Below are 26,132 nucleotides of genomic sequence, written 5' to 3'. Positions count from 1 at the left end.
TGGTAGAGCTCAGGAAGTACTTTTTATTTTGTCAAGGGCTCAGGGATACCTATGTGAGAGGCCCATCTTCCCAGCATCTGCCTGCAATAACCCAGCCCTAGGTAAATAGCAGACAATGATGAGCACCAAGTGGGCAGAAAGCCAGGCAGTACTCTTTAGCTGCCTGCAGACACTCATAAGTATGATAGATGGAAATTTGTAGATGTAACCAACCGTCTTATTAAATAAGAAACACAGAACCAATGTAAAAGAGAAAGCCAAGAGGTCAGAGCTCAGAGCTAAAACCTTACCCTTCCTCCTGTGGTGGTCCTACCTCTCTGAAAGAGACCTACTTCCTGTGTGTTTGTCTTGATATAGTCTTTCTGTTCTGCCTTCTCATTGGTTGTAAACCCAAACACGTGACTGCCTCGTCACTGCCTGTAAGTACAGCCCTCCAGGTCTTAAAGGCGTGTGTCTCCAATGCTGGCTGTATCCCTGAACATACAGAGACTTACCTAGCTCTGCCTACCAAGTGCTGGGATTAAAGGCATGTGCCACCACCGCCACGCTCTTTTTATGGCTCTAATAGCTCAGACCCCAGGCAACTTTATTTATTAACATACAATTAAATCACATTTCAGTACAAATAAAATACCACCATAGAAAGTCCATATGTTTGGTCAGATCAGAGCATTTGACTATAGGAGACACTGCACTGAAAAATAGGTCGGATGTGTGTGATAACTGGATTTATGGAAGAGATGGCTCATTCCAGTAAGAACTATTGTAAAAGCTTAACAGATTAGACAACATTAACATGAGCCCAAAGAGCCACACAATTTATAGGCAATGTCCACTAAGACCTCCAGTCATCCCTTCATTCTTGAGCTGCACTGGATCATTCTTTTGGCTATCTATACATCTTTAAAGGTGAGCTTGAGTTTGTGTTCCAGAATTACTTCTATCACTGGCAGTCAGTCTCCCTGCTGCCTGCTGTGTCTGAGCACTCAGTGGAATGATATAAGCAGCAGTGAGTTACACAGGCAGAGCATGGCTGGGTATCATCATTCTGAAGATGCTGGCTGTGTTAGAGTAGCCTCACAGTCAGATTTGTCAAAGAGGGTCAATGGGCAGGAATGTAAAGACCAGTTCGGTTTAGTGTGCTTCTAGCATGTGCACAACCCTGGATTTGATCCCAATGACTGTATAATATGTGCCCATTGTGGCACACTTCTGTAAACCCAATTCTTCAGAGCTAGAGTGAGGAGAACCATAAATTGAAACTCATCCTTTTATACATAGGGATTTTCAGCCTGATCTTGCATTAGAGGTATTTCTAGAAGTTTAAAATAATGGTTAGGGGATGAGCTTGACTCAATTGCCCCATAGAGTCTGTGGGTAGAAGAGTGTGTAGAAACTGGACTTTGATGAGTCGAGCAGAGCAGGTGTGGTGCACACTTGGTGCTAATACAGACCCTGCCCTTCTAGCTACATTTATCTGGGTTGTCCATACAGTGGCTGAGGATATTTGTCATCTAGAAAGCCATGTGCATACTTACCACCCAAATGCCAGACTGCTTTCCTTACCTGGTCATGTTGAAGACATCAAGGAAGGCTTGGCCAATTGAAGGGAAGTTTCATTTTTGTCAAACCATCGTGCAATAACATGATGTAGAATGATTTGGACTCTGAGTATTTCTAAGGAATATGCTCGAATCTATAATCTCTTAGTGGGGTTCCCTGGCAGTCACAATTAGTCAGTGGGAGGGATATGACAGGTTGAAGATGCAAGAGAAGAGTCACATATTTGTACTAAGCCAGTGCCCTCCAGTGACTCCAGTTTTGAGTCAGGGATTGGAAGGTAAAGAATATCTCTCTCTCTCAGGCTGCTCCTGTCAGGGGTTTGGTCACAGTGACAGGGGTGTAACTAATGTGGTCCTAACGGTGAAAAGTCGGGAGTGCACACAGTTGTTTACTTCTCAGTCATGTAAGGCTATTAATACCGTATGTTCTCTGTGAGCTACAAGGACCACAGGTGAATAAAGAATGAAAGTCAACAGCAGCCACACTTCCCATGCTGGATGCAATGGATCGCTCTAAATTCAGTCACTAGCTTCTAGCTGAATTCCTCTGATATTTAACAAACATCATTGGAGTATTTCTGCTGTACATGTGCCTTTCCTTATGATTTACCATTTGTAGTTCTCTTTTAGACTAGAAAGTATCATGAGAAGTTCTTCTGAAACTTCCAGTGTTTGGAGAAAAGCATGGAAGAAAGAGGAATCGTATGAACAACAGTGTATTCATGCGATTGTCAGAAGGAAGAGCTCCCATCTGGCACCAAACCCATACAACACATTCAGTCCTGCTCCTTCTGTATTGCACCAGCCACGTAAATGCAGACAGTACCTATATTGTCTGTATACTGCTTAATCACAAAATGTGATCTTCCACAAGCAACACTCTTGACACTGATGACTAGCTGGAACAGGAAATTAGACCATATTTACAAACACACAGCCATGATTAGTTTTCTGGTTTTCTGCCGTAAACTAACATAACTCTCCCTGTTGTGACTACATTTTCAGTTACTTCATTCTTTAGAAGATTTTGTAAGAAAAAAACTATCATCCCTCAAGTTATGGAGGAACCTCCAGCTACTCCAGTTGTTGTTCCAGGCAGTGGAAGCACATCTGATAAAATAATACAAACCCAAGAGGAAGGTACTGTACATATTGAGGCTTTGCTTCCATTATATGTAGTAGTCAGTTATCCTCTGTGCCATAGGTAAAACTGAACAGATTTACCAGAACTTTCACTATCTGAAATATATCAGTGTATCTATCTCATCCCTAGAAATACAACCATAGAATTTTAAGAGGTATTTAAAAAATTAAATAAAAATAAAAGTCACTTTGGCTCTCGCTGAATACTATGAACTAGAGGAAAGCTGGGGCACATGTATAAGTTGATGTAGCTTCACCTGATATGGGCAGAAACAGGTGAGTAACCCTATCTGCTACTTAATCTGTGGGAGCCCGTTCTGGGGTTCCTCGTGGCTTTACCCAGCAGGTCCGAATAGAGGATGATCAGGACCACGGGCCTGAGTGCAGGTGTCTGAGATGGTCTGCACTTGGCTGTGCTGGGGGAGGAGGTCTTTTGCTCCACCCCTTGGCGTCTCTATAAAAACCCTGGGCAAGAGACAGTCGGGGCCCGTTGAAATAGGTTCCAGGCCCTCTCGAGGCTATCCTTTATTTTCTATCTGTTTATCTCCGCAAGATTCTCCGCTATAAATCCTTCTATCTAATATTTCCTGCTGCTCGCACTCAAGAAAACTCTAGCAAGCTGTGGGGGTGGTGGGTAAACGCCCCACATTAATCCACATGTGGGTGACACAGATGGATTAGATCTGAAGAGTCCCCAAAGTACAAGTGAAATTTGAAATATGTAACAGCCTTCTTGGCCAGGTTCAATGGGAAAGGGTCCCAGTAGTGGCCATGTCACACCCTGTGCTTGGGAGTGCGAGAGAGCAGGAAAGAGATCTGTAAGTACGAGGAAAATGGGAGGTTCCTGTGCTTTTCCTCTTTCGGAAGCAAATGATCCATTTTATAATTCCATAAAATATATACAACCTATCAAAGAATCACAACCATGTCCTCTGAAAAAGACAGATGACCTTTACCTCAGCCATCTTTCCAGGCTGTCAAATGTTTACATGGCAAGCCATGGCATCTGGCATAATTCCCTGTTTGGAGCAATTCCAATTATACATTTTTGTTTGACTATTTGTGTGTCTATTTAATCTTATCTTCCATTTAGCCTTTTCAAACATCCTCCGTGCTGTCCCTCCTTTGTTCTGTTCTGCCATCCCTTTCCCCACTCAGACCTCCCTCCCTTTACTCCCCCTTTTCCCTTCATGTCACCTGTGCTCCCCCATGACCCCCTTACTATCTTCCTTCCTCCTTGCCAATTAATGTTCCCTTTCTAGTCTCCTGAACTCTATAGGTTCTCCAAGTTAGTATCTAAATCTTAAATTTCACACTACAATCAGATGAATATTATGATAATGTCCTTTTAAAGCTACCAACTAGAAACTTTGAGTTTTAGTAGCACATTTCTACATATTTCATGTTTTCAAAAATACCTTATGGTTTTTGTTGTTAATCAGACATTGCTATAAAATGGTTTTACTACCTTGAAGTTGATTATTGCTCCTGTGTGTTTTAAATCTTCAGTTTCTTTAGTGACTTTGTGAATGAATTGTTTACAATGATTATTCTCTTCCTCGTGTGTTTCTGGGGGTTTTCTGTAATAGTGAATTAGTGATTGGAGTGAGTTTTAACTGCATACAACCAGCAAGTATCCTGTCTTTGTCATGGGATTCTACTGGTCTGTGGGGGAGAGCTTCAATACACTGGAGGGTACAGAATTCTTAGTTTAACCTTCCTATGTGAACAGAACTTCAGTGTCCATGGGAAAAGAAATAAAGCCTCATGTCTTGATTGTTCAGAACCGTGTGTGTGTGTGTGTGTGTGTGTGTGTGTGTGTGTGTGTACATTGTCCTCCATTTGTGTGAATCTTAGATTAACCAAAAGAATGTAGGAAGTGTGTAAATTATCTCCATGATACTCGTTTTATTGTGATTTCATTTTATGGAATGTTTGCCCCAGAATATACCTATTACCACAGGAAACCACTGGAAAAATATGGTCTGCCAATGCTTTTAGCAGATGACTTGGGAAAGTGCTTTCTACTCCAAAGAGAAAAATTACATTGCTCTATTAGCCTACTCTAAAAATAGTATCTATTCCAGAGAAAAGCTGTGCTGCTCCAACACAACAGCATTTAAGGTTTTCCTTTCCCTGGGATGTGACTGCCCCTTTATGGTTCATGCACTGAACTAGGGAGTGGAGCATGGTGCCACTAGAGGTTAAAATGCTAATTCAGTGGTTCATTGAATTAGCTTCTGGATTGCTGTGAGTCTTGTTTTGTTTCCAGCATTCTGAGGTACCCAGATGTGCTGCAGAGGGGACACGTTATCATGGTCTTTATTTTCTCGTGTTCACCAATACCACTCCATAAACCATATTCCTTTTGGTACCCTGGAAAGTGTGTACTAGATGGCAACTTAGCATAAATTAAAACTCACATTGTTTCTTAGTTTTAGAAGACCATCCGTCTGGTCTTCAAGTGATTGATAGGAGTAATGGGAAGCTTGTACCCTTGGAAGACTTTTATTGTCTTCTGTTCCCATCAGCACACTGCAAGTGTTCCATTTTCCATTTTTTCCCTGCTTCTCGTTGACTCAGTGCTTTCAATGAGGATGCTCCAGCAGCCCCTCGGTCTAGCCTCGAGAGCATAGCCATACATATAAGCCTGTTGTGTAAGCTAAGCACTGTTCTCTAAGGAAGCCATGGCCCACAGCACCAGTGATGAACAGTCACTCTCTCTTCCTAGATACTGAAGATGCCCCTGATATTAAACAGTTATTTTCTAAAGAGGAAGAAATCGACCATTCTACTGAGGTAAGGTGGACTTTCTATGACTGAAATAGAAATGTTGCTGTCTGACTTTCCTATTTTATTTGAGTTTGCCTATTAAAATATGACAGTATGTATATATACTATGCTGTGTTTTCTGGAATAGTAGAATAGTTCCTTGCCGATGGACACCTTATGAGAAAGAGCATTTGTGAATGGCACAGTCAGGGTACAGAATATATGCTATCACCTGTCCCTCTGGAAAACAATGCTTCTTCTTTAGATTATTTTGTGGTTGGTGACTGAAGGAGGGTTAGAGATACATCATTCTGAAAAATATCATAGGTTTGTCACAGATATATCTTTGTTTTGCCAGCCATTAATGTTGGCAGTGAAATAAAGGCTACACAACTGTCTCACCATGCAGAGGACCTAGTCCAGTCCCATGTAGGCACCACAGCCATTGATCCAACTTTCATGAATTCCCTCTTGTTTGTTTGGTTGTCCCTGCATGTTTCCACATCATGATCCTGATGCACTTGCTCATAGAATCCTCTTCTCTCTCTTTGACTGGACTCCTGGAGCTCGGTCTAGTGATTGGCTGTAGATCTCTGCATCTGCTTCCATTAGTTGGAGAAAAGTTCTGTGATGACAGGGTATTCACCGGTCTGATCTCTGGGGCAAGCCAGTTCAGTTCAGGCACCCTCTCTACTATTGCTAGTAGTCCAGGCTGGTGTCATCCTTGGGGATGCCTGGGAACTTCCCTAGCACCTGGTTTTTCTCTATCCCCATGATGTCTCTCTCTATCATGGTATCTCTTTCATTGCTTTCCCCCTCCCTGTTCCAGTTCAACCATCCCATTCCCTTATGTTCTCATCCCCTATCCCCTAACCTCCATTGCCCACTCCTCATACCCAGATTACTCATGGAGATCTCATTTGTTTCCCCTTCCCAGGGCAGTTCATGTGTCCCTCTTTGGGTCTTCCCTGTTAGTTAGCTTCTCTGGGGTTGTGGGTTGTTGCCTGATTACTCTTTGCTTTATATCTAGTATCCACTTATGAGTGTGTACATAACAAGTTACCATCTCTGGTTCATGAGCAGGCTTTGTGGAGCCCACTACCTATGATGGGATACCTCGTGCAGCCTTGAGGCAGGGGGAAGGACTTGGACTTGCCTCTACTGAATGTGCCTCCACATGGGAGGACTTGCCTTCTTGTGGGAGGAAGTGAGGGGTGGATTGGGAGGGGAGGCTGGGGGCATGGAAGGAGGGAAGAAGAGGATCTTTGATTGGTGTGTAAAATGAATGAAAAAAATCTTAATTAAAAAAAGAAAAAGACATGTGCCTGTATGCCCCATGATGTTACCCTCAAAATGTCTTTGTTTCTATAATTTCAGGGAGCCTGGGAAGAAGACCAAAGCGGTAAGTATTGTTTAACTCCTTGGTGAGGAAGAATGTAAATGTTAAGATAGGTAGGGTGTCCCTTACTGTCTTCTCTTTGAAAGGCCACCCAACTTGCTGTTTCTGGAGAGAGCAAAACAGTCAACACGACTTTTTAAGGGTGTTCTAGATGCCCTTGACAGCCAGGTTTCTGCATAGATTTCCATGAGGCTGTGTGCATAAAGAATATTAGGGTTTCAGGTGCTTCAATGTCTTGTTTCCCTGTATGGGTAATGGTCTATGGAGGACATAGTTTATGCTCCCATTCATACTTTAAATGAACTTTATACTTTATTAGTTCATCTAGTCTTCATGACATTTGTGCTTGGGGATTGTTATAACCCCTGCTTCAGAACAAAAATGAAGAATCTCTGATCAAAGTCAAAAGCAGAAAGTTAAAACATGAATCCATCTGGGCAATCCATTGCTCTTGCTTCCATGGTTGAGCCTTAAATTCATTTAAGAAAATTTTGAGAGCATTGTCAGCAGGGCTGAGGGTTTACCATGTGGTTCAGAGATGCTGCCTGTCCATGACAAATTGCCTCCATGTCATGTTAACTGCATATTAAACTAGACCACATCCACAGATGCTTGAAGTCACTTGTGTGAAAAATCCAAAGACTCCCTGCTGTGTCCGGTCATTTCACACAGACCTTTGGAGTTTAAAGCAATCATGTAGGACAAGGCGACTTACTTCTGTAGATTTTGGACTCATGTCTTAGAAGCTGTCCCAAAACAAAACAAACACACACACACACACAAAAAAAAACCAACTGAAATATTATAGTACACTTTCTAATAGCACTATGAGCAATAAGATTTTCCAACCCAGCTTGTCAGTAACCAAAGCAGATCAGTTGAGCAGCCTGTGCAGTTCTGAGAAACACCTGTTGGTGACACATAGCAAGTGTTAACAATCACACATACTGTGCTTTGAAACTTTTTGTTTTTTGAAATTAAATTATATCATTTTCCTCTTTCCTCCCTCTGACCATCCCCATGTGTCACCCCCTTTCTTCCTCGAATTTATGACCTCTGGCCTCCTTCCCTCCAACTGTAGATTGTAGTTACATATGTGTGTGTGTGTGTGTGTGTGTGTGTGTGTGAGAGAGAGAGAGAGAGAGAGAGAGAGAGAGAGAGAGAGAGAGAGAGCATTTGTGAGTGTGTGTGAGTGTGTGTGTGTGTGTGTGATATATTCCTAAATATATAGATATAATCCACTCTTTCCATACAATGTTATCTGTATTATGAGATTTCAGAGCTGACCAGTTGTTGTTGGAAAACCAACTGGGCTGTTCCCAGGGGAAGAGGATTTTTTTCTCCCACTCTCCACAGTTTTGGTTGCAGCACTAATGTTCTAGATGGAAGGTTCAGGCCAGGCCCCCCACAGTCACCTGATCTCTGCATTTTTATTTGTTGTAGTTTTCTGTTATGATTTCATTCTGTTGCAAAGAGAAATTGTTCTGTTGGATGGTAAAAGCTACACTGACCTGCAAGTATAGGATAAATATTTAGAATACAGTTAGAAATTATGCAGCTTTAGTGTATTATTTTTATTTTGAGACAGGGACACATTTATCACAGGCTGCCTCTATCTTACTCTATGGTTGAAGCTGAGGCCTGGTCCTCCTTCCACTACCTCCTGAATGCTGGGATTATAAGGGTTGGGGATTTAGCTCAGTGGTAGAGCACTTGCCTAGCAAGTACAAGGCCCCAGGTTCGGTCCTCAGCTCCAAAAAAAAAAAAAGCAATAAGTATATGCCACAAAGTGTGAACCAGCTAGATTTATTTTATATTGTTTAAAGTGGATTTAATTGAGGAACAAGGAACCTAGGTCTCATATTGATCTGTTTTATTTTTTCTTTTCTGGAACATCCTTCTACACTGGAGGATGGCCCAGCAGCAGCCCAAGCTATCTCCATACACACGTGTGCACATTGAAAATATTCCCTGAGTGTTTTATAATCATTAGTTGCCAACATCCTCACAGTTACTCTGTTTTCTCCTAGATTTATCTGGTGCTATTAGTGTACCAGAATCCAGACAAATGGTAAGCATACCTTTCTGTGTCTTCTGTAGAAATACAGCTCTATTTGGGTTCCATGTGTGTTACTTTTTGAAAGACAGTTTCCTTTGTGGAGTTCAGGGTCTCCAGCTCTCTGGTATCGTTGACATCACCATATTCATTAAAATTGAAATATAGAAGCAGTTCCCTCAGAAACTCCTTTCCCTGTTCTAGTAAGGATTTGCTTGCAATGTTAGTGGACTTGGGAGGTACAGTGCCAGGAAGGAAGGCTCTTTCCGTCTCTACTGGTGTCATATGCAGCACCAGTAGAGCTATATTCCCACCGGTCTCTAAGTCATCCAGAGAAAACCAGACCATTGTAAAGGATACAGTATAGCCCAATCTTAACAATGCTTTCTTTTTCATAGTTGCAGATCACATCTGTTGTGTTTGGAAATCGTAAGTATCTGAAATCTCTCTCTTGTTCAGGAAATACCTTAGTGTTTCATTCCTAAGAAGCCTGAATCAGGATTCCTGTTGGAAAGGAGAGTTGAAAGTTAAATGATTAAATGGTTCTGCCATAGAGGCTCTGTGGAAAATCCCAAGAAGAACCTGGGTCAATTTTGTGTGAGCTGGTGTGGCTTTACCTGGTACACTATGTCCTGATGTTCTTGCAGATATAGCCCAAGTGGGGGACACAGATGTTGAAGAGCATCAGAATATCAGTAGTAAAGAAAGCTTTCCTAGTAAGTAACAGCATGCCCTGTTGGAGTTGATAGGAGAGGATCCAGGAAACAGTAAGGTTGTACCTTCTGCTTGGCAGGCTAAGGCAGTATGAAAGGTATCAGTGAGATGTAAATTTGCCTGGAGATTTAAATACTACTCCATCCAGGCATAATGGTAAAGAGAGGTAGAAGCAAACATACCAAACCCCACTGTCAATGGGAGTTGGAGAGATGGCTCTTTGATTAAGAGCATTATCTGTTCTACCAGAGGACCAGATTTGAGCTCCAGCACCCATAGAGCTGCTCACAACTATCTGTAACTCAGTTCCAGGGTATCTCATGCCCTCTTCTGATCTTGCCTGGCATTGTATGCATGTGATATACAAGCATTCATATGCAGGCAATGCAGATGAAACAAACTTAGAAATAAAAGTATGGTCTTCACCGGAACACCCATCCTTCCTGCCTCTGTCCCCGACAACGCTCCTAGCCATCAGTTGTAATCAGTAGCGTTCCTCGGAAATTGTGTGTATTCTGATGTAGTCTGGAAATATGTGTATATCTGGTGCTCACTTTTGATTGGTGAGTTGTGATAGAAGAAACTGTCAGTGGCTCACAACTGTCGGTAGTCAATGACATGAACCTGAGTACAAAGGTCTTGTAGTGTGGGCCCAATAATGCAGAAGTGAATCCTCTTCTGGCTGGTCCTGCAGGACTTATAACAGTACCTCCATGTTTCCATTCAGTCTTCTTTTTCCTTAAAATCTTGAAGTGCCTACTTCTATTTATTCATTTGTTTGTTTGTTTATTTATTTATTATATATACAGTGTTTTACCTGCATGTATGCCTGTGTGCTAGAAGAGGGCACCAGATCTCATTATAGATGATTGCGAGCCACCATGTGGTTATTTGGACTTGAACTCAGGACCTCTAGAAGAGCAGCCAGTGCTCTTAACCTCTGAGCCACCTCTCCAGCCCCCATTCAGTCTTTATATAAAAGACAATCTTATGGGTGGGTGGCAGAGTGAGTAGACTGGCCTCACTGAAGCACCTTCCATAACCTAAGATGTCAAGGAACCAGTGGGAAGCTGGGGCTGATCTGGTGTGAGCTGATGTGGCTGTATCTTCTGTAGGCAGAATGAGCCACTCTGTTGCTTTCTTCCAGGTGATGCTCCTGAACTGCAACTCAGGGAGTTGGGAAAGGAGTCAAGTCCTATAGCTCTAGGTAGGTAACAACATTGCATTCTGGGTCTACTCTGTCATGTGGACATGGTGTCAGTGGGGACAGGGACAGGAGGAAGCCTGTGTGTGAGCTCATTTCCAGCCTGTGCTCCTCACACTAGACTGACCTGTAGGGCAAATGAGTCAAAGGACACATTGACACCTATCTTGGAGCTTCTGACCTAGTACTTGAGCATGGATCTGGGACTCTGTGGTCCAGATAAGGCCTCCTTTCCAGATATTACTAGTTCATCATGGATGTACAAAATCCCAGGAATTAAAGTGCATGGCCACTTGTATTTTATCTCTTGAGTCCTCTCTGACTTATCCTCTGTGTGTCAGAACCTCAGTTTCCTGCCATCTCATCAGATCACCTTGCCATATCTTCCAGTGTGTTCTGTCCTCTAAGCTGTCTGAAACTGATACGGCTTCATGCTTAGTATAGTTCTCACCTGTCTCCACGGGTCTAGAGTATGAATCAAAGGAGATTATATTCCCCAAAGGTCTTTTATGGAACCCCTGCAGTAAGGTGAGGGTCTTTCTTCATTGCAAAGTATGTCTGCCTGCCCTGTACCCTTCTACTTCTGATGGATTGATTCTGCTTATGTAAACTCAGGGACGACTCTTTCTAATCAATGTGTCCACAGCGATGAAGGAGCCCACTTCACCGGCCACATCATTTGACCACTCTTCTGTCCCTTACCTAGAGCCTTCTCCACCCTCCTCCCTATTTCCTGAGTGGAATGGCGGCTCTGCACGTTATGCCCAGTAATCCATGAAAGTGTGTCCCTGCTGCCTTGTTCTTGATTCTGCATACCGAGTTGACTGGCCCACCTGATCGGACCTAACCTAATCCATCATGGATCCCTGGATTCATTCCTGTTTTATGCATAAGTGTACCCAGTTGTCTTCCCCTTCCCTTGAAATGTGGCCTCACCTGAGTCCTTTACAGAGTTTATGGGAGAGCCAAAATCCCAATAGGAAGTGTATACAATGGGACATTGCTTAGGGACATGCCCAGCTAGACACAATTGAGTCTTACCAGGCCATCTAGTCACACCATTACTTGTGGAAAAGAGGTGAAGTGCTGTTCTTGCCTAGCTGGGGAAAGCAGGGAGCTGAACAGAGTGGGAACAGGGATGCTAAGCACAACACAGTTAGCAAGCAAAGCTTTGTTTTTGATGTGAAAGGAGACCCAACATCCAAAAGTTACAAACAACAGAACAGCAGCCAATAGAAAATTGTCCCCAACAATGTTGGTAGCATGGATGGTGGCACATGTGGGAGCAGTCACTCACCTAGGATGGCCAACCTGGTCCCTGCAAGAAATACCCAGCAGTGTCCCAGAGCTTTGTTGTGGGGTATTGTGTTCCCCAAAATATTGTGTACCCTAATAAACTTATCTGGGGTCAGAGAACAGAAAAGCCACTAGATACTTAGGATAGGCAGTGGTAGCACACGCCTTTAATCCTAGCATTCCAGAGGCAGAAATCCATGTGTTCAAGAATACAGCCAGGCATGGTGACTCACGCCTTTAATCCCAGAAAGCAAGCCTCTAATCCCAGGGAGTGATGGTAGAAAGCAGAAAGGTATATAAGGCGTGAGGACCAGAAACTAGCAGTGTTTGGCTGGTTAAGCATTTGGCAGGTTAAGCTTTTAGGTTTTGAACAGCACAGTTCAGCTGAGAGTCATTGGGATATGAGGACACAGAGGCTCCAGTCTGAGGAAACAAGATCAGCTGAGAAGTTGGCCAGGTGAGGTTAGCTGTGGCCTGTTATGTATCTCTGATCTTCCAGCTTCACCCCAATACCTGGCTCACAGGTTTGATTTTATTAATAAGACCAGTTAAGATTCATGCTACACTTTGTGCCATGACTCCTTCCCTATTTTGAACTTATTCCTACTCTATCCCTAGAGATAAATGTACTATACCAAGCCCCACCTAAGACTTCAAATGAAGATACGAATGAGGAGGAGGAGGAGGAGGAGGAGGAAGAGGTGGTGGTGGAGGAGCCAGTGGAGGAGTTCACAACGGAGGAGGAGGCGGCAACAGATGAGGAGGCGGAAACAGAGGAGGAGGTGGCGCCTAAGGCGGAAGCAGGGGAGGCAGAGGAAGAAGAGGAGGAGGAGGTGGTAGAGTTGGAGGCAGCAGGGGAAGAGGCAGAGGAGGAGAAAGAAGAGGAGGAGGAGGAGGAGGGGGGGATGAAAAGCTACTACCAATAAAAATATAATGCCTATAATCGTATATAAATGTTTTTTGTTTTTATTTCTATGTCTCTGGGCATGCCCACTGGAGTCACCCCTCCAGGGTGTTGTGATAGACAGTTGTAACCCATCCTGTGGAGCTACTTAGTTCTCCGTAAGAGTAGCAAGCACACTTGGCTGCTGAGCCATCTTTCTAGTACCCAGATCTCTTATCTTGAAGGCACATTTGATATTTTGATAGTATCTATCCACAGATACAGATGGGTTTAAAAGCACTCCCCCAGAATACTTCTAACACCTAAGACAGGAGGTGTGGATGTCTCCAAGAGGAGTATATCATCCCTGAACATCCCCTTGTAGTATACCCGGGTCCTGGAGGCCAACATAGGCAAAGTTCCTCCAGAGACACCTCAGAACCTCACTGGGTAGCTGGGGAGCCTAAGATAGCAAATTTCAGTGGTGCTTCTTCAGAGGCTAGGCTTGTTCCCTGGGGTGCCCTCCAGATCTCCAGTCCTTAGATAAAAGTGACAAGGGCCCTCCCCCTGCCACATGACTGAGGGGACCTGCTTCGGTGGCTTCAGGCTTTGAATATGGCCCACCAGACCAAAGCCCTTCCTTGAAGGGTCCCGTGTACCCTCAACAGGTCCTAGACACTGTGGGATTGGGTGCCCACTGAGAGGTCATCCTCACTGGGTGAGCAAAGCAAGTGTGGCGAGAGCTAATCTAGTTGCCTGCGAGAAATTCATGTCTAGGGCCAAAGATCACATGGGCTACCTGTATGATGCCTCTGAAAGTAGCCCAGGGATTAGCAAAGAAACCCAGTGTTGTAGATTAATTCTAATTGATCTTAATAATAATAATAATAATAATAATAATAATAATAATAATAATCCAGAGTCAGATGTCAGGGTGAAAGCTGAAAGATAAGAGAAGCAGAGCAGCCAGTCACTAGAGTTCTTACCTCCTCAAAATCATCAGACTGAAAGGGGACTGGGTTCCTGTCTCCTCCGAACCTTACATTCTTCTCTCCACCCAGCCATATCACTTCCTGTCTTCACCTCCCTAGTGCTGGGATTCAAGGCGTGAGATCCCAAAAGCTGACCTCAAAGGTGTATGTCACCACTGAATGGCCTCTATGGCTAGCTAGTGGTTGGCTTTGCCCTCTGATCTTTAGGCAAGCTTTGTTAGAGCATACACAAAACATCATCACACAGTGTGCTAAAGGAAGCAGATTCTGAGTACACAGCTGGCTGCTTAGGTTCATGGCCTGGAACTTGGACATCCAGAATGCACCCAGGAAGAGGTTTAGCCCAGTTTTATAATACCTAGAAAACTACAAGTTCCAGCATAGTCAAATGCTGCTGCTAGGGCAAGTTGTCTTCTTCACAAAAGTCTTTTCTTATAGAAGCTCAACTTAAGATTACAGCCTGGCCCCAAGAGATCACAAAAACTCTCAACATACTGACTGATCTGGAAGTTCACACCATTGTCCACACCTGTTCAGGTAAGAAGGTAAATCAGGATGTACTTTGTCCACAGAGCCAGAAGAAGAGAGCAGGCCCAAAGGCCCATGAACAGACACTAGGGAGGCTGGGATGATTTGTGCATAGATCTCATGACTGGCAAGGTGCAGAATGACTTTGAGCTCATCATCTATGTCACTAAGTGAGAGACTTGAGACATAGGTAAGACTTTCCTCATGCATCTTCTACACCATGGTGCCTTTGCCACTGATCATCAACCTCTGGGAAGGTGGCCTTGGAGGTAAAGCTTTTTACTAGGTCAGCAATCTGGATTACACAGAAGAGAGCCAAGAGTGTTTGGCATGGACATATTTGTCATCTTCAGAGCCCGATAAGGAGCAGACTCAATCCCTCTTCCCCAATCCATTGTCTGAAAGGTCTGTGGATGGGAGGATATTGGTCAAGTGGTTTGAAAAGTATGAATTAGCACATCTTCACCACTTCTGCTCCACCAGATTCATCCACCCAGTCTCACCCCCAGCTCTGTTGCAGAACACCTGCTGCAGTCTCCCCTTCTTCTCTGACCCCATCCCCAGTGGACCACAAAGATCTTTTCCTACAACCTTCCTTCCCCCAACTCATCCCATTATTTCAAGCTCCAATACCACCAGCAGGCATTCATTTGAAAAACACCAGGTGAACAGTCCAAGGAAACAGCCCTGCAACCATACCACTGTAGGTAGACTTTTCTTTCCTGTCCACCAGTTCCCAAATACCTGACATGAAGACTTAATATAAATTATACATGCTTGGTTGATAGCTCAGGCTTATTACCAACTAATTCTTACAACTTTAATATACCCATTTTTATTAATCTATGTATTTCCACATGGCTCATGGCTTTACCTGTCCTCCAGTATGTCTCCTTCCCTCTGTATTTCCTGGAGACCTCTCAGACCCTGCTCTCCTTCCCAACATTTTTCTCTGCACTGAAAATCCTGCCTCGCTATGGATCAAACAGCTTTTTATTTACAGTGAGAGCAATACATATTCACAGTGTAGAAAGATTATTCCACGGCATACCAAAACAGGCCCTGGATATTCCAGTTTAGCTAAAAGCACTAGAAAAAAAAGATCTTAAAACAGTCTGTATGAAGATGATAGAGGTCCTTAAAGAGGAAATTAATAAATCCCTTAAAGAAGTCCAGGAAAGCAAACAGTGGGAGGAAATGAATAAGTTCCTTAAATACAGGAAAAGACAAATGGAGGAAGAAGATGAATAAGGCAATTCAAGACCTGAAAATGAAAATAGAATCAACAACAACAACAAACCAAACAGGGAATTCTGTAAATGAAAAACTTAGAAATTTTAAAAGGAACCACAGAGGCAGGCTTCACTGACAGAATACAAGAGAGGATGAGAGAATATCAGGTGTTGAAGGTATGATAGAAGAAATTGATACATCAGTCAAAGAAAATGGTAATTCTAAAAAACCACTGACACAAAATATCCAGGAAAGATGGGACACTATGAAAAAACTAAATCTAAGAATAATAGGAATAGAGGAAGGAGAAGAAATCTAGCTCAAATGCCCAGAAAATATTTTCAACCAAACCATAGAATAAAATTTTCCTAACCTAAAAAAGGAGATGTGAATAAAAGGTACAAGAAGCATACAGAGCACTAAATAGGTGGGACCAAGAAAAGAAAGTCCCTCTCAGCACATAATAGAATACTAAATATATAGAACAATAAAAAAAATTAAAAGCTACAAGGGAAAAAGACGAAGTAACATAAAGGCAGACCAATTAGAATTATACCTGACTTTTCCATGGACACTCTAAAAGCCAGAAGAGCCTGGACAGATATTCTATAGGCTCTGAGAGACCACAGATGCCAGCCCAGACTACTATACCCAGCAAAACTTTCAGTCACCATAGATGGAGAAAATAAGATATTCCATGATAAAGCTGTGGTGGTTTGAAAGAGAATGGCCCCAAAGGGATTGGCACTATAAGGAGATGTGACCTTGGTAGAGTAGGTGTGGTCATGTTGGAGGAAGCATGTCACTGTAGAGGCAGGGTTTGAGGTCTCATATATGCTCAAGATATCACCCCAGTGTTTCAGATCACTTTCTGTTGCTTGCAAGACGTAAATTCTCAGCTACTTCTCCAGTACCATGCCTGCCTGCATTCTGCCTTGATGATAATGAATTAGACCTCTGAAAATGTAAGCAAGTCATCTCAAATGTTTTCCTTTATAAGAGTTTCTGAATCATGGTATCTTCTCATAGCAATAGAAACCCTAAATAAGACAAAAGCCAAATTTAATCAGTATTTATCTACAAATTTAGCTCTACAGAAGGTGCTAGAAGGAAAACAGCAACCTAAGGAGGTCAGCTACAACCATGAAGACACAGGGAATAATCTCACACCAGCAAGACAAAAAGAAGGTAAAACACACACACACACACACACACACACACACACACACACACACAAACACACCACCAACAACAACAACAAAAACACAATAACAACAGCAACACAACAGGAATCAACAATCATTGGTCATTGATATCTCAATAGCTATGATCTCAACTACCCAACAGAAAGACATAGACATCAATAGAATGGATATGAAAACAGGATCTATCCTTCTGTTGCATTCAAGAAACATACCTCAAAACCAAGAATAGGCATTCCCTCTGAGTAAAGATTTGAAAAAAGGTATTCCCAGCAAATGAACCTAAGAAGCAAGGTTGTGCAGCCATTTTACTACCTAACAAAACAGACTTCAAGCCAGAACTAATCAGAAGAGATGGGAAGGGATACTACATACTCATCAAAGGAAAAATCCACCAAGATAACATTTCAGTTCTTAACAACTATGCCCCAAACACAAGGGCACCAGAGTTTGTAAAAAGCAACACTACTACAGCTTATATCACATATTGACCCTCATGTGGTGACAGTGTATAACTTCAATACCCCACTCTCACCAATATGCAGGTCATTCAAACAAAAACAAAACAGGGAATTATTTGAGCTAACAAATGCTATAATCTAAATAGACCAAACATGTTTATAGAATACTTCACCCAAACTAAAAAGAATATACTTTCTCTGCACCTCATTGAACTTTCTCCAAAACTGACCACATGCTTGGACACAACGCAAGTCTCAACAGATACACGAAAATTGAAATAACTCACTGCATCCTATTAAGCCACCACAGAATAGAGGTTGATATCAACAGAAAGCTTACAAACTCATGGAAACTGAACAACTCTCTACCAAATGAAAAATGGGTCAAGACAGAAATAAAGAAATTAAAGACTACATTAGAGTTTCTATTGCTGTAAAGAGACACCATGACCATGGCAACTCTTTTTAAATAAAAACATTTAATTGGGGGTGGTTTACAGTTCAGAGGTTTAGTTGATTATCATCATGGCAGTAAGCATGGTGGCACACAGGCAGACATGGTATTAGAGAGGTGACTGAGAGTCCTACATGTGGTTTGGCAGGCAGCAGGAAGAAAGACAGACCCTGGGCTTGGCTTGTACTTCTGAAACCTCAAAGCCTTCTTTGGAACACTTCTTCCAAAAGAGCCAAACCTACTCCCACCAGGCCAGATCAATATATAATGTCACTCACTACGAGCCTACGTAGGCCATTTTCATTCAAACCACCACAAAGAATTTCTAGAATTAAATGAAAATAAATATACAACATACCCAAAATTATGGGATACAATGAAAGTTATTCTCTCATATAATAATCCTGTCTTTATCTTCCACTCCATCCCCTCCTCATAATCCCCTCACCTCCTCTTTCCCCTAGATCCACTGCTCCTCTGTTTCCCTTCAGAAAAGAGCAGACCTAGAGGTTTTAAGAGGCAAGTACATAGCACCAAGTACCTACATAAAAAAATTAATTTAAAAAAAAAAAACAACTGAAGCCCGGGGGTGGGGGGTGGGGCTATGGAGCCAGGTGCCAGTAAAGCTGGCCCTAAGGGAGAGTGTACAGGGTGGAATCCAAGTTGCTTACAAAAAAAAATATGATTGGTGCTTCAGGTCAAGAAAGGTGATGTCAGTACATAATTCCCTCATAGACAACACTGTAAATTCTGTAGACTCTGCAGGTGTGTTATTGGGTAACCTTTAAGCTGATCTGCACAATGGGGCATTTGCCCCTCCCCTGCCCCAGTCTCATTCTTTATGCTTTAAAAGGAGCTTGTTGTTTTTAAATAAATGAGTCCCTACCTGACTTGGCTCCTTGCTGCGTCTGGTCTGATCCCGGGTAAAAGGGAGGCTGGCGAGCAGTGCACTTACCTTTCCTCAGTTCCAGGTCTCTCTTCTCAGGGGACCTAGGTTCCTGGTGGGGCAGGACTCCACAGAAGAGTTCTCATGATAGCAAGATATAACAGAACACCTGAAACGCTAGAACAAAAAGAAGAAATCACACACAAAGGAGTAGATGGCAAGGAATAATCAAAGCCAAGATTGAAATCAATTAAAAGAGAAACAAAGAGAACAATACAAAGAATCAATTAAAGATTGGTTCTTTGAGAAATCCAGTATGATAGATAAACCCTCATCGAAATTAACTAAAAGTCAGAAAGAGAATGTCCAGAGTTACAAAATCAGAAATGAAAAGGAGGACATAAAAACAGACAGAGGAAACCCATAGAATTGTGAGGGTGTAGTTTAAAAACTTGTATTCCACTAAATTGAAAAATCTAAAAGAAATGGATAATTTTCTGAATAGGTACCACTTACAAAAGCTAAATTAAGATCATGCAAGCAATTTAAACTGACCCATAACTCCTACTGAAATAGAAACAGTTATTAAAAGTCTCCCAACTAAAAATAGCCTAGGGCCAGGTATTTTGAGTGCAGAATTCACCAGACATTCAAAGAAGAGTTAATGCTAATACTCTGTAAATTATTCCACAAAATAGAAACAAAAGGAACATAGCCCAATTAATTTTATGAGGACACAGTTTTCCTGATACCCAAACCATATGAATACCCAACAGAGAAAGAGAATTACAGACCACTTTCCCTTATGAACTTAGGTACAAAAATACTCAATAAAATACTTGAAAACAAAATCCAAGAATATATCGAAAAGATCATCCACCATGATCAAGGAGGCTTCATCTGAGAGATGCAGAGATGGGATAACATGTGAAAATCAATAGATGAAATCTACCATATAAACAAACTGAAAGAAAAAACTACACATGGTCATCTCAGTAGATGGAGAAAAGACCTTTGAAAAAAATCCAACACCTTTTCATTATTAAAATCCTGGAGAGTTTAAGGATACAGGGGACATACTCAAAATAATAAAGGCAGCTTACAGTACACCTGTAGCCAACATTAACAAATGGAGAAAAACTCAAGACAACTCCACTAAAATCACAAGCAAGACAAGGCTGTCCACTCTCTCCATATCTATTCAACATACTACTTGAACTCTTAACTACAGCAATAAGACAACTGAAGGAAATCAAAAGGATACAAACTGTAAAGAGAGAAGTCAATGAATCTTTATTTGCAGATGATATGATATTATACATAAGTGAACCCAAAAATTCTACCAGGGATCTCATAAACCTGATAAACCTTTCAGCAAAGTAATTGGATACAAAATAAACTCACAAAAAATCAGTAGCCCTCCCATATACAAATGACAAATGGACTGAGAAAACACTCAGAGAAACAACACCTATCCCCATAGCCACTAATAATATAAAATATCTTGGGGTAACTCTACTCAAGAAAGTAAAAGATTTATATGATGAAAACTTAAAGTCTTTGAAAAAAGAAACTGAAGAAAATATTAGAAGATGGAAAGATCTCCCATGCTCATGGATCAGTAAGATTAACATACTAAAAATGGCCATCCTACCAAAAGCAATCTACTGATTCAGTGTAATGCCCATCAAAATTCCCAACACAGTTCTTCACAGAACTTCAAAGGACAATTTTCAACTTCATATCGAAAAACAAAAATCTAGGATAGCTAAAACAATTTGAACAATAAAAGAACTGCTGGAGATCTCATTATTCCTGATTTTAAGTTGTACTACAAAGTTATATTAACAAAAACCATATTTGTTTTTATTGGCATAAAAAACAAAGACATGTTGATGCATGGAATAGAATTGAAGAACCAGACATAAATCCACACTCTTTTGGCACCTGATTTTTATAAAGAAGCCAGAAATACACTTTGGAAAAAAAGAACAACTTCAACAAATGGTTCTGGTAAAATAGGATGACCACATGTAGAAGAATGAAAATAGATCTATACTTACAACCCTTCACAGAACAACTCCCAATAGATCAAAGACCTCAACATAAGACCAGATACACTGCACCTTACTGAAGAGGAAGTAGGAAATAGTCTTGACTTGTAGACACAGGAGATGACTTTCTGAACAGAACACTGTTAGTGTGGACATAAAATTAAACAATTGATAAATGGGGCCTCATGAAACTGAGAAGCTTCTGTAAGACAAAGGACACCATCATTCCTACAAATAGTAGTGACAGCCTACAGAATGGGAAAAGTTTATAACAACTCCATATCTAGTAGAAGATTAATACCCAAATTATATAAAAATCTCAAGACTAACCAAACAACCCAATTAAAAATGGGTTACAGATCTAAACAGAATTCTCCATAGAGAAAACACAAAAGGCTTTACCACTCTTGGGCAAATAACTCAAATGACACTTCATCCTACCACAAGTAAACATGTTCAGTTATGTTCATTGCTGCTCTTCATGGTAGCCAGAAATTGGAAACAACCTAGATGTCCCTCAACAGAAGAATAGAAATAGAATAGAAAGTAAATGTGCTACATTTACATAATGGGTTATTACTCAGCTGTTAAAAAATAACATCTTAAAAATAACATTAGCTGGATAGCCCTGCTCCCTAGGACCTAGCCTCCAGGGGCACATCTCCTGTCTCTACCCTATACACTGACACCTAAGCCCCAGAGATACTACAGCGGCATCTACCCACCTCCAGCCATCCCAGCCTCATCAGTGACCACTAGGGCCCCACCTGCACCTGGAGGAGGATGTGAGTGTCTGGGCACCCTGGTGGATAGCCCTGTTGCCTAGACTCTAGCCCCCAGGGGTACTTCTCTTGCCTCTCCCTCACCCTCGGACATCAAAGCCCCAGTGACCTGGCAGCTGCCTCCAAATACCCACAAACATCACCTGAGGCATCAGAGATCATCAGAGCCACAGGCCCCAACTGCACCAGAAGAAGAGCAACTATGTAAGCCACAGGTCCCACCTGCACCAATTGGAGGAAGAGATGGGTAGACAACAGTGTAAGAATACATTCAACAACATAAAGAACAATATGGCACCACCGGAAACTGGTGGTTCTACAACAGCAAGACCTGAACACCCCAATGTAGAAGAAGCAGAAAAAAACAACCTAAAAATAACTTTATAAAGATGATAAAGGCCCTTAAAGAGGAAATGAAAAATTTCCTTAAGAAATGGGGGAAAAGACAAACAAAACAGTTGGAAGAAATCAATAAACCGCTTCATGAACGCTAAGAAAAAAACAGGTGAAGGAAACAGTTCAAGATTTGAAAATGTCTGCCCCCAACTTCCCTTCTGGACCAGAGGTGAGTATCCGGGCCCAACCCGGACCCCATCCCTTGGAACCAGCCACTCTGGGAAGACCTGCCCAACTTGGCCCCAGATTCTGGCCACTGGGCAGGTTCCCTTCTAGCCCCACCGGGAGGGATCCCCTTCTCCAAGCCCCCCAGCAGCCCCTGTAATCTCCACGTCCTGCCCCCACGCCCATCTGCCCAAGACCCCAGCCACCTCCTGAGACTTAGAGACCGGCCCCCAGCTCCCATCCTGCTCCCAACTTCCCTTCTGGACCAGAGACTTCCGGTCCAGATAAGAGCTTCCATCCTGCCCCGGAGTTCCCATTTGGACAAGAGAACTCCCATCTGGACAAGAGAGAGAGACTTCCTGAATCTGTCAGCTCTTTCTGAACCAAGTACACTGATACGACCAAGAAGAAACCACAAGGAGATGGGCAGACGTCAAGGCAGAAGTACATACAACAAAATGAAGAGCAATACAGCATCACCAGAACCTAGCCCGCCTCCAACATCTAGACCTGAACATCAAAAATTGGAAGAAGCAGAAGAAAGTAGCCTTATGAGTAACATCATGAAGAAGGTAGAGGCTTGTGTAGAGGAAAAGACAAGAAAATTGGAAGAATGCTGTAGACAACTAGAGGAAAGGGCAAACAAATTAGAAGAAAACAATAAAGTCCTGCAAGAAAGCAATAAAGTCCTAGAAGAAAACAATAAAGTACTGGAAGAAAACAATAAAGTACTGAAAGAAAATCATGAAAAAGCAATGAAACAGACAAAGGAAACAGTCCGAGACCTGAAAAGGGAAAATGAAAAAATAAAGAAGACACAAACAGAGGGAATGCTGGAAATAGAAAACATGAGTAAAAGATCGGGAACTTCAGATGCAAGTATAACAAACAGAATGCAAGAGATGGAAGAGAGGATCTCTGGCATTGAAGATACAGTAGAAGAAATAGTTTCATCAGTCGAAGGAAACACTAAAGCCAACAAAGTCATGAACCAAAATGTCCAAGAAATTTGGGACACCATGAAAAGACCAAACCTACGAATTATAGGGATAGAAGAAGGTGAAGAATACCAACTCAAAGGCACAGAAAATATATTCAACAAAATTATAGAAGAAAACTTTCCCAACTTAAAGAAGGAAATGCCTATGAAGATACAAGAAGCCTATAGAACACCAAACAGACTAGACCCCCAAAAAAGTCCCCTCGACACATAATAATTAAACAACTAAATGTACAGAATAAAGAAAGAATATTAAGAGCAGCAAAGGAAAAAGGCCAAGTGACCTATAAAGGTAAACCCATCAGAATAACACCCGATTTCTCAATGGAGACTTTGAAAGCCAGAAGGACCTGGACAGATGTAATGCAGACACTAAGAGACCATGAATGTCAGCCCAGACTAATACCCAGCAAAACTTTCAATCATCATAGACGGAAGGAACAAGACATTCCAAGACAAAGCCAGATTTAAACAATACCTATCCACAAACCTAGCCCTACAGAAAGCACTAGAAGGAAAATTCCAACCGAAGGAAGTCAGATACACACTCGAAAACACAGGCAATAGATAAAGCCACAACAGTAAACCCCAAAGAAGAGAAGTACACACACACTACCACCAAAAATAACAGGGATGAACAATCACTGGTCATTAATATCCCTTAATATCAACGGACTTAATTCACCTATAAAAAGACATAGACTTTGCTGTGGATATCGTTCTATATAAATAAAACACTGATGGCCAGTGACCAGACAGGAAGTGTAGGCGGGCAAGGAGAGAGGAGAATTGGGGAAACAGGAAGAAGGAGAGAGAGACACTGCAGCCACCGCCAGGACAAGCAGCATGTAAAGACGCCGGTAAGCCACCAGCCACGTGGCAAGGTATAGATTTATAAAAATGGGTTAATTTAAGATAAAAGAACAGTTAGCAAGAAGCCTGCCACGGCCATACAGTTTATAAGTGATATAAGCGTCTGAGTGATTATTTTATAAGTGGATTGTGGGACTGCGGGACAGAATGGATACGAAAGCAGGACCCATCTTTCTGCTGCATACAAGAAACACATCTCAAATTCAAAGACAGCCACTACCTAAGAATAAAAGGCTGGGAAAAGACTTTCCAATCAAATGGTCTTAAGAAACAAGTGGGTGAAACCATCCTGATATCCAACAAAATAGACTTCAAACTAAAATCAATCAAAAGAGATCAAGAAGGGCATTACATCCTCATCACTGGAATGATGCACCAAGATGAAGTCTCAATTCTGAACATTTATGCCCCAAGCACAAGGGCACCCACATATGTAAAAGAAACATTACTAAAGCTTAAACCACATATAAAACCCCACACATTAATAATGGGAGATCTCAACACCCCACTTTCACCACTGGACAGACCTCCCAAATCGAAACTTAACAGAGAAATAAAGGACTTAACTGATGTCATGACCCAATTGGACCTAATAGATATCTACAGAACACCCCATCCTAACAAGAAAGAATATACCTTCTTCTCAGCACCCCATGGAACTTTCTCTAAAATCGACCACATACTTGGCCACAAAGCAAATCTCAACAGATACAAAACAATTAGAATAACCTCCTGTGTTCTATCAGACCACTATGGTTTAAAGTTAGATTTCAACAACAACAAAAACTACAGAAAACCTACAATCTCATGGAAACTGAATAATGCTCAACTGAATCACCAATGGGTTAAGGAAGAAATAAAGAAAGAAATTAAAGACTTCCTAGAGATCAATGAAAATGAAGACACCACATACCCAAACTTATGGGACACTATGAAAGCAGTGCTAAGAGGGAAATTCATAGCACTAAATGCTCACATAAAGAAGTTGGAGAAATCTCACACTAGTGATTTAACAGCACACCTGAAAGCTCTAGAACAAGAAGAAACAAAGTCTCCCAGGAAGAATAGATGCCAGGAAATTATCAAAGTGAGAGGTGAAATTAATAAATTAGAAACTAAGAGAATAATACAAAAAAAAATAATGAAACAAAGAGTTGGTTCTTTGAGAAAATCAACAAGATAGACAAGCCCTTATCCAAACTAACCAAAAGACAGAGAGAGAGAGAATCCAAATCAACAAAATCAGAAATGAAAAGGGGGACATAACAACAGACATTGAGGAAATCAAGAGAATTATCAGGTCATATTTCAGAAACCTCTACTCCACAAAACTGGAAAACCTAAAAGAAATGGACATTTTTCTGGATAGGTACCACATACCTAAGTTAAATCAAGACCAGATAAACTATTTAAATAGTCCAATAACCCCTAAGGAAATAGAAACAGTCATTAAGTCTCCCAACAAAAAAAAGCCCAGGACCAGATGGTTTCAGCACAGAATTCTACCAGATCTTCAAAGAAGAGTTAATACCAATACTCTCTAAACTGTTCCACATAATAGAAACAGAAGGAACATTACCAAACTCCTTCTATGAGGCTACAATTACCCTGATTCCTAAACCAAACAAGGATGCAACAAAGAAAGAACTACAGACCGATCTCCCTCATGAACATTGATGCAAAAATACTCAATAAAATACTGGCAAACAGACTCCAAGAACACATCAGAACAATTATCCACCATAATCAAGTAGGCTTCATTCCAGGGATGCAAGGGTGGTTCAACATACGAAAGTCCATCAATGTAATACACCATATAAACAAACTCAAAGAAAAAAACCACATGATCATCTCACTAGATGCAGAAAAGGCATTTGACAAAATCCAACACCCCTTCACGATAAAAGTCTTGGAGTGATCAGGAATACAGGGAACATACCTAAACATAATAAAGGCAATTTACAGCAAGCCAACAGACAACATCAAATTAAATGGAGAGAAACTCAAAGCAATTCCACTAAAATCAGGAACGAGGCAAGGCTGTCCACTCTCCCCATACTTATTCAATATAGTACTT

At 41.6% G+C, this 26,132-nt stretch overlaps 3 protein-coding genes across 3 annotated transcripts in view; 1 reads left to right on the top strand and 2 right to left on the bottom strand.

The window, feature by feature from the left end:
* The window catches only part of LOC143268061 (uncharacterized), a 104,944-nt gene extending 91,844 nt beyond the window's left edge, over nucleotides 1–13,100 (top strand). Inside the window, exons 31-37 of the mRNA XM_076548524.1 lie at nucleotides 2,568–2,702; nucleotides 5,437–5,504; nucleotides 6,855–6,879; nucleotides 8,907–8,947; nucleotides 9,331–9,361; nucleotides 10,794–10,853; nucleotides 12,765–13,100. Coding sequence (XP_076404639.1) covers nucleotides 2,568–2,702; nucleotides 5,437–5,504; nucleotides 6,855–6,879; nucleotides 8,907–8,947; nucleotides 9,331–9,361; nucleotides 10,794–10,853; nucleotides 12,765–13,072 — 668 coding nt within the window. The 3' untranslated portion in view covers nucleotides 13,073–13,100. The remainder of the gene's footprint in view (nucleotides 1–2,567; nucleotides 2,703–5,436; nucleotides 5,505–6,854; nucleotides 6,880–8,906; nucleotides 8,948–9,330; nucleotides 9,362–10,793; nucleotides 10,854–12,764) is intronic.
* Nucleotides 1–26,132, bottom strand: part of LOC121821659 (immunoglobulin lambda-1 light chain-like) — a 755,041-nt gene that overhangs the window by 622,521 nt on the left and 106,388 nt on the right. The window lies entirely within an intron of this gene.
* The window catches only part of LOC143268054 (5-formyltetrahydrofolate cyclo-ligase-like), a 49,967-nt gene continuing 42,657 nt past the window's right edge, over nucleotides 18,823–26,132 (bottom strand). Inside the window, exon 3 of the mRNA XM_076548521.1 lies at nucleotides 18,823–18,962. Within this exon, the coding sequence (XP_076404636.1) occupies nucleotides 18,928–18,962 (35 nt within the window). The 3' untranslated portion in view covers nucleotides 18,823–18,927. The remainder of the gene's footprint in view (nucleotides 18,963–26,132) is intronic.

This window comes from Peromyscus maniculatus, chromosome 12 (genome assembly GCF_049852395.1).
Source record: "Peromyscus maniculatus bairdii isolate BWxNUB_F1_BW_parent chromosome 12, HU_Pman_BW_mat_3.1, whole genome shotgun sequence".
Taxonomy (NCBI): domain Eukaryota; kingdom Metazoa; phylum Chordata; class Mammalia; order Rodentia; family Cricetidae; genus Peromyscus; species Peromyscus maniculatus.
The sequence above is the reverse complement of the archived record's forward strand: the minus strand, read 5'-3'. Positions and strand labels throughout refer to the sequence as shown.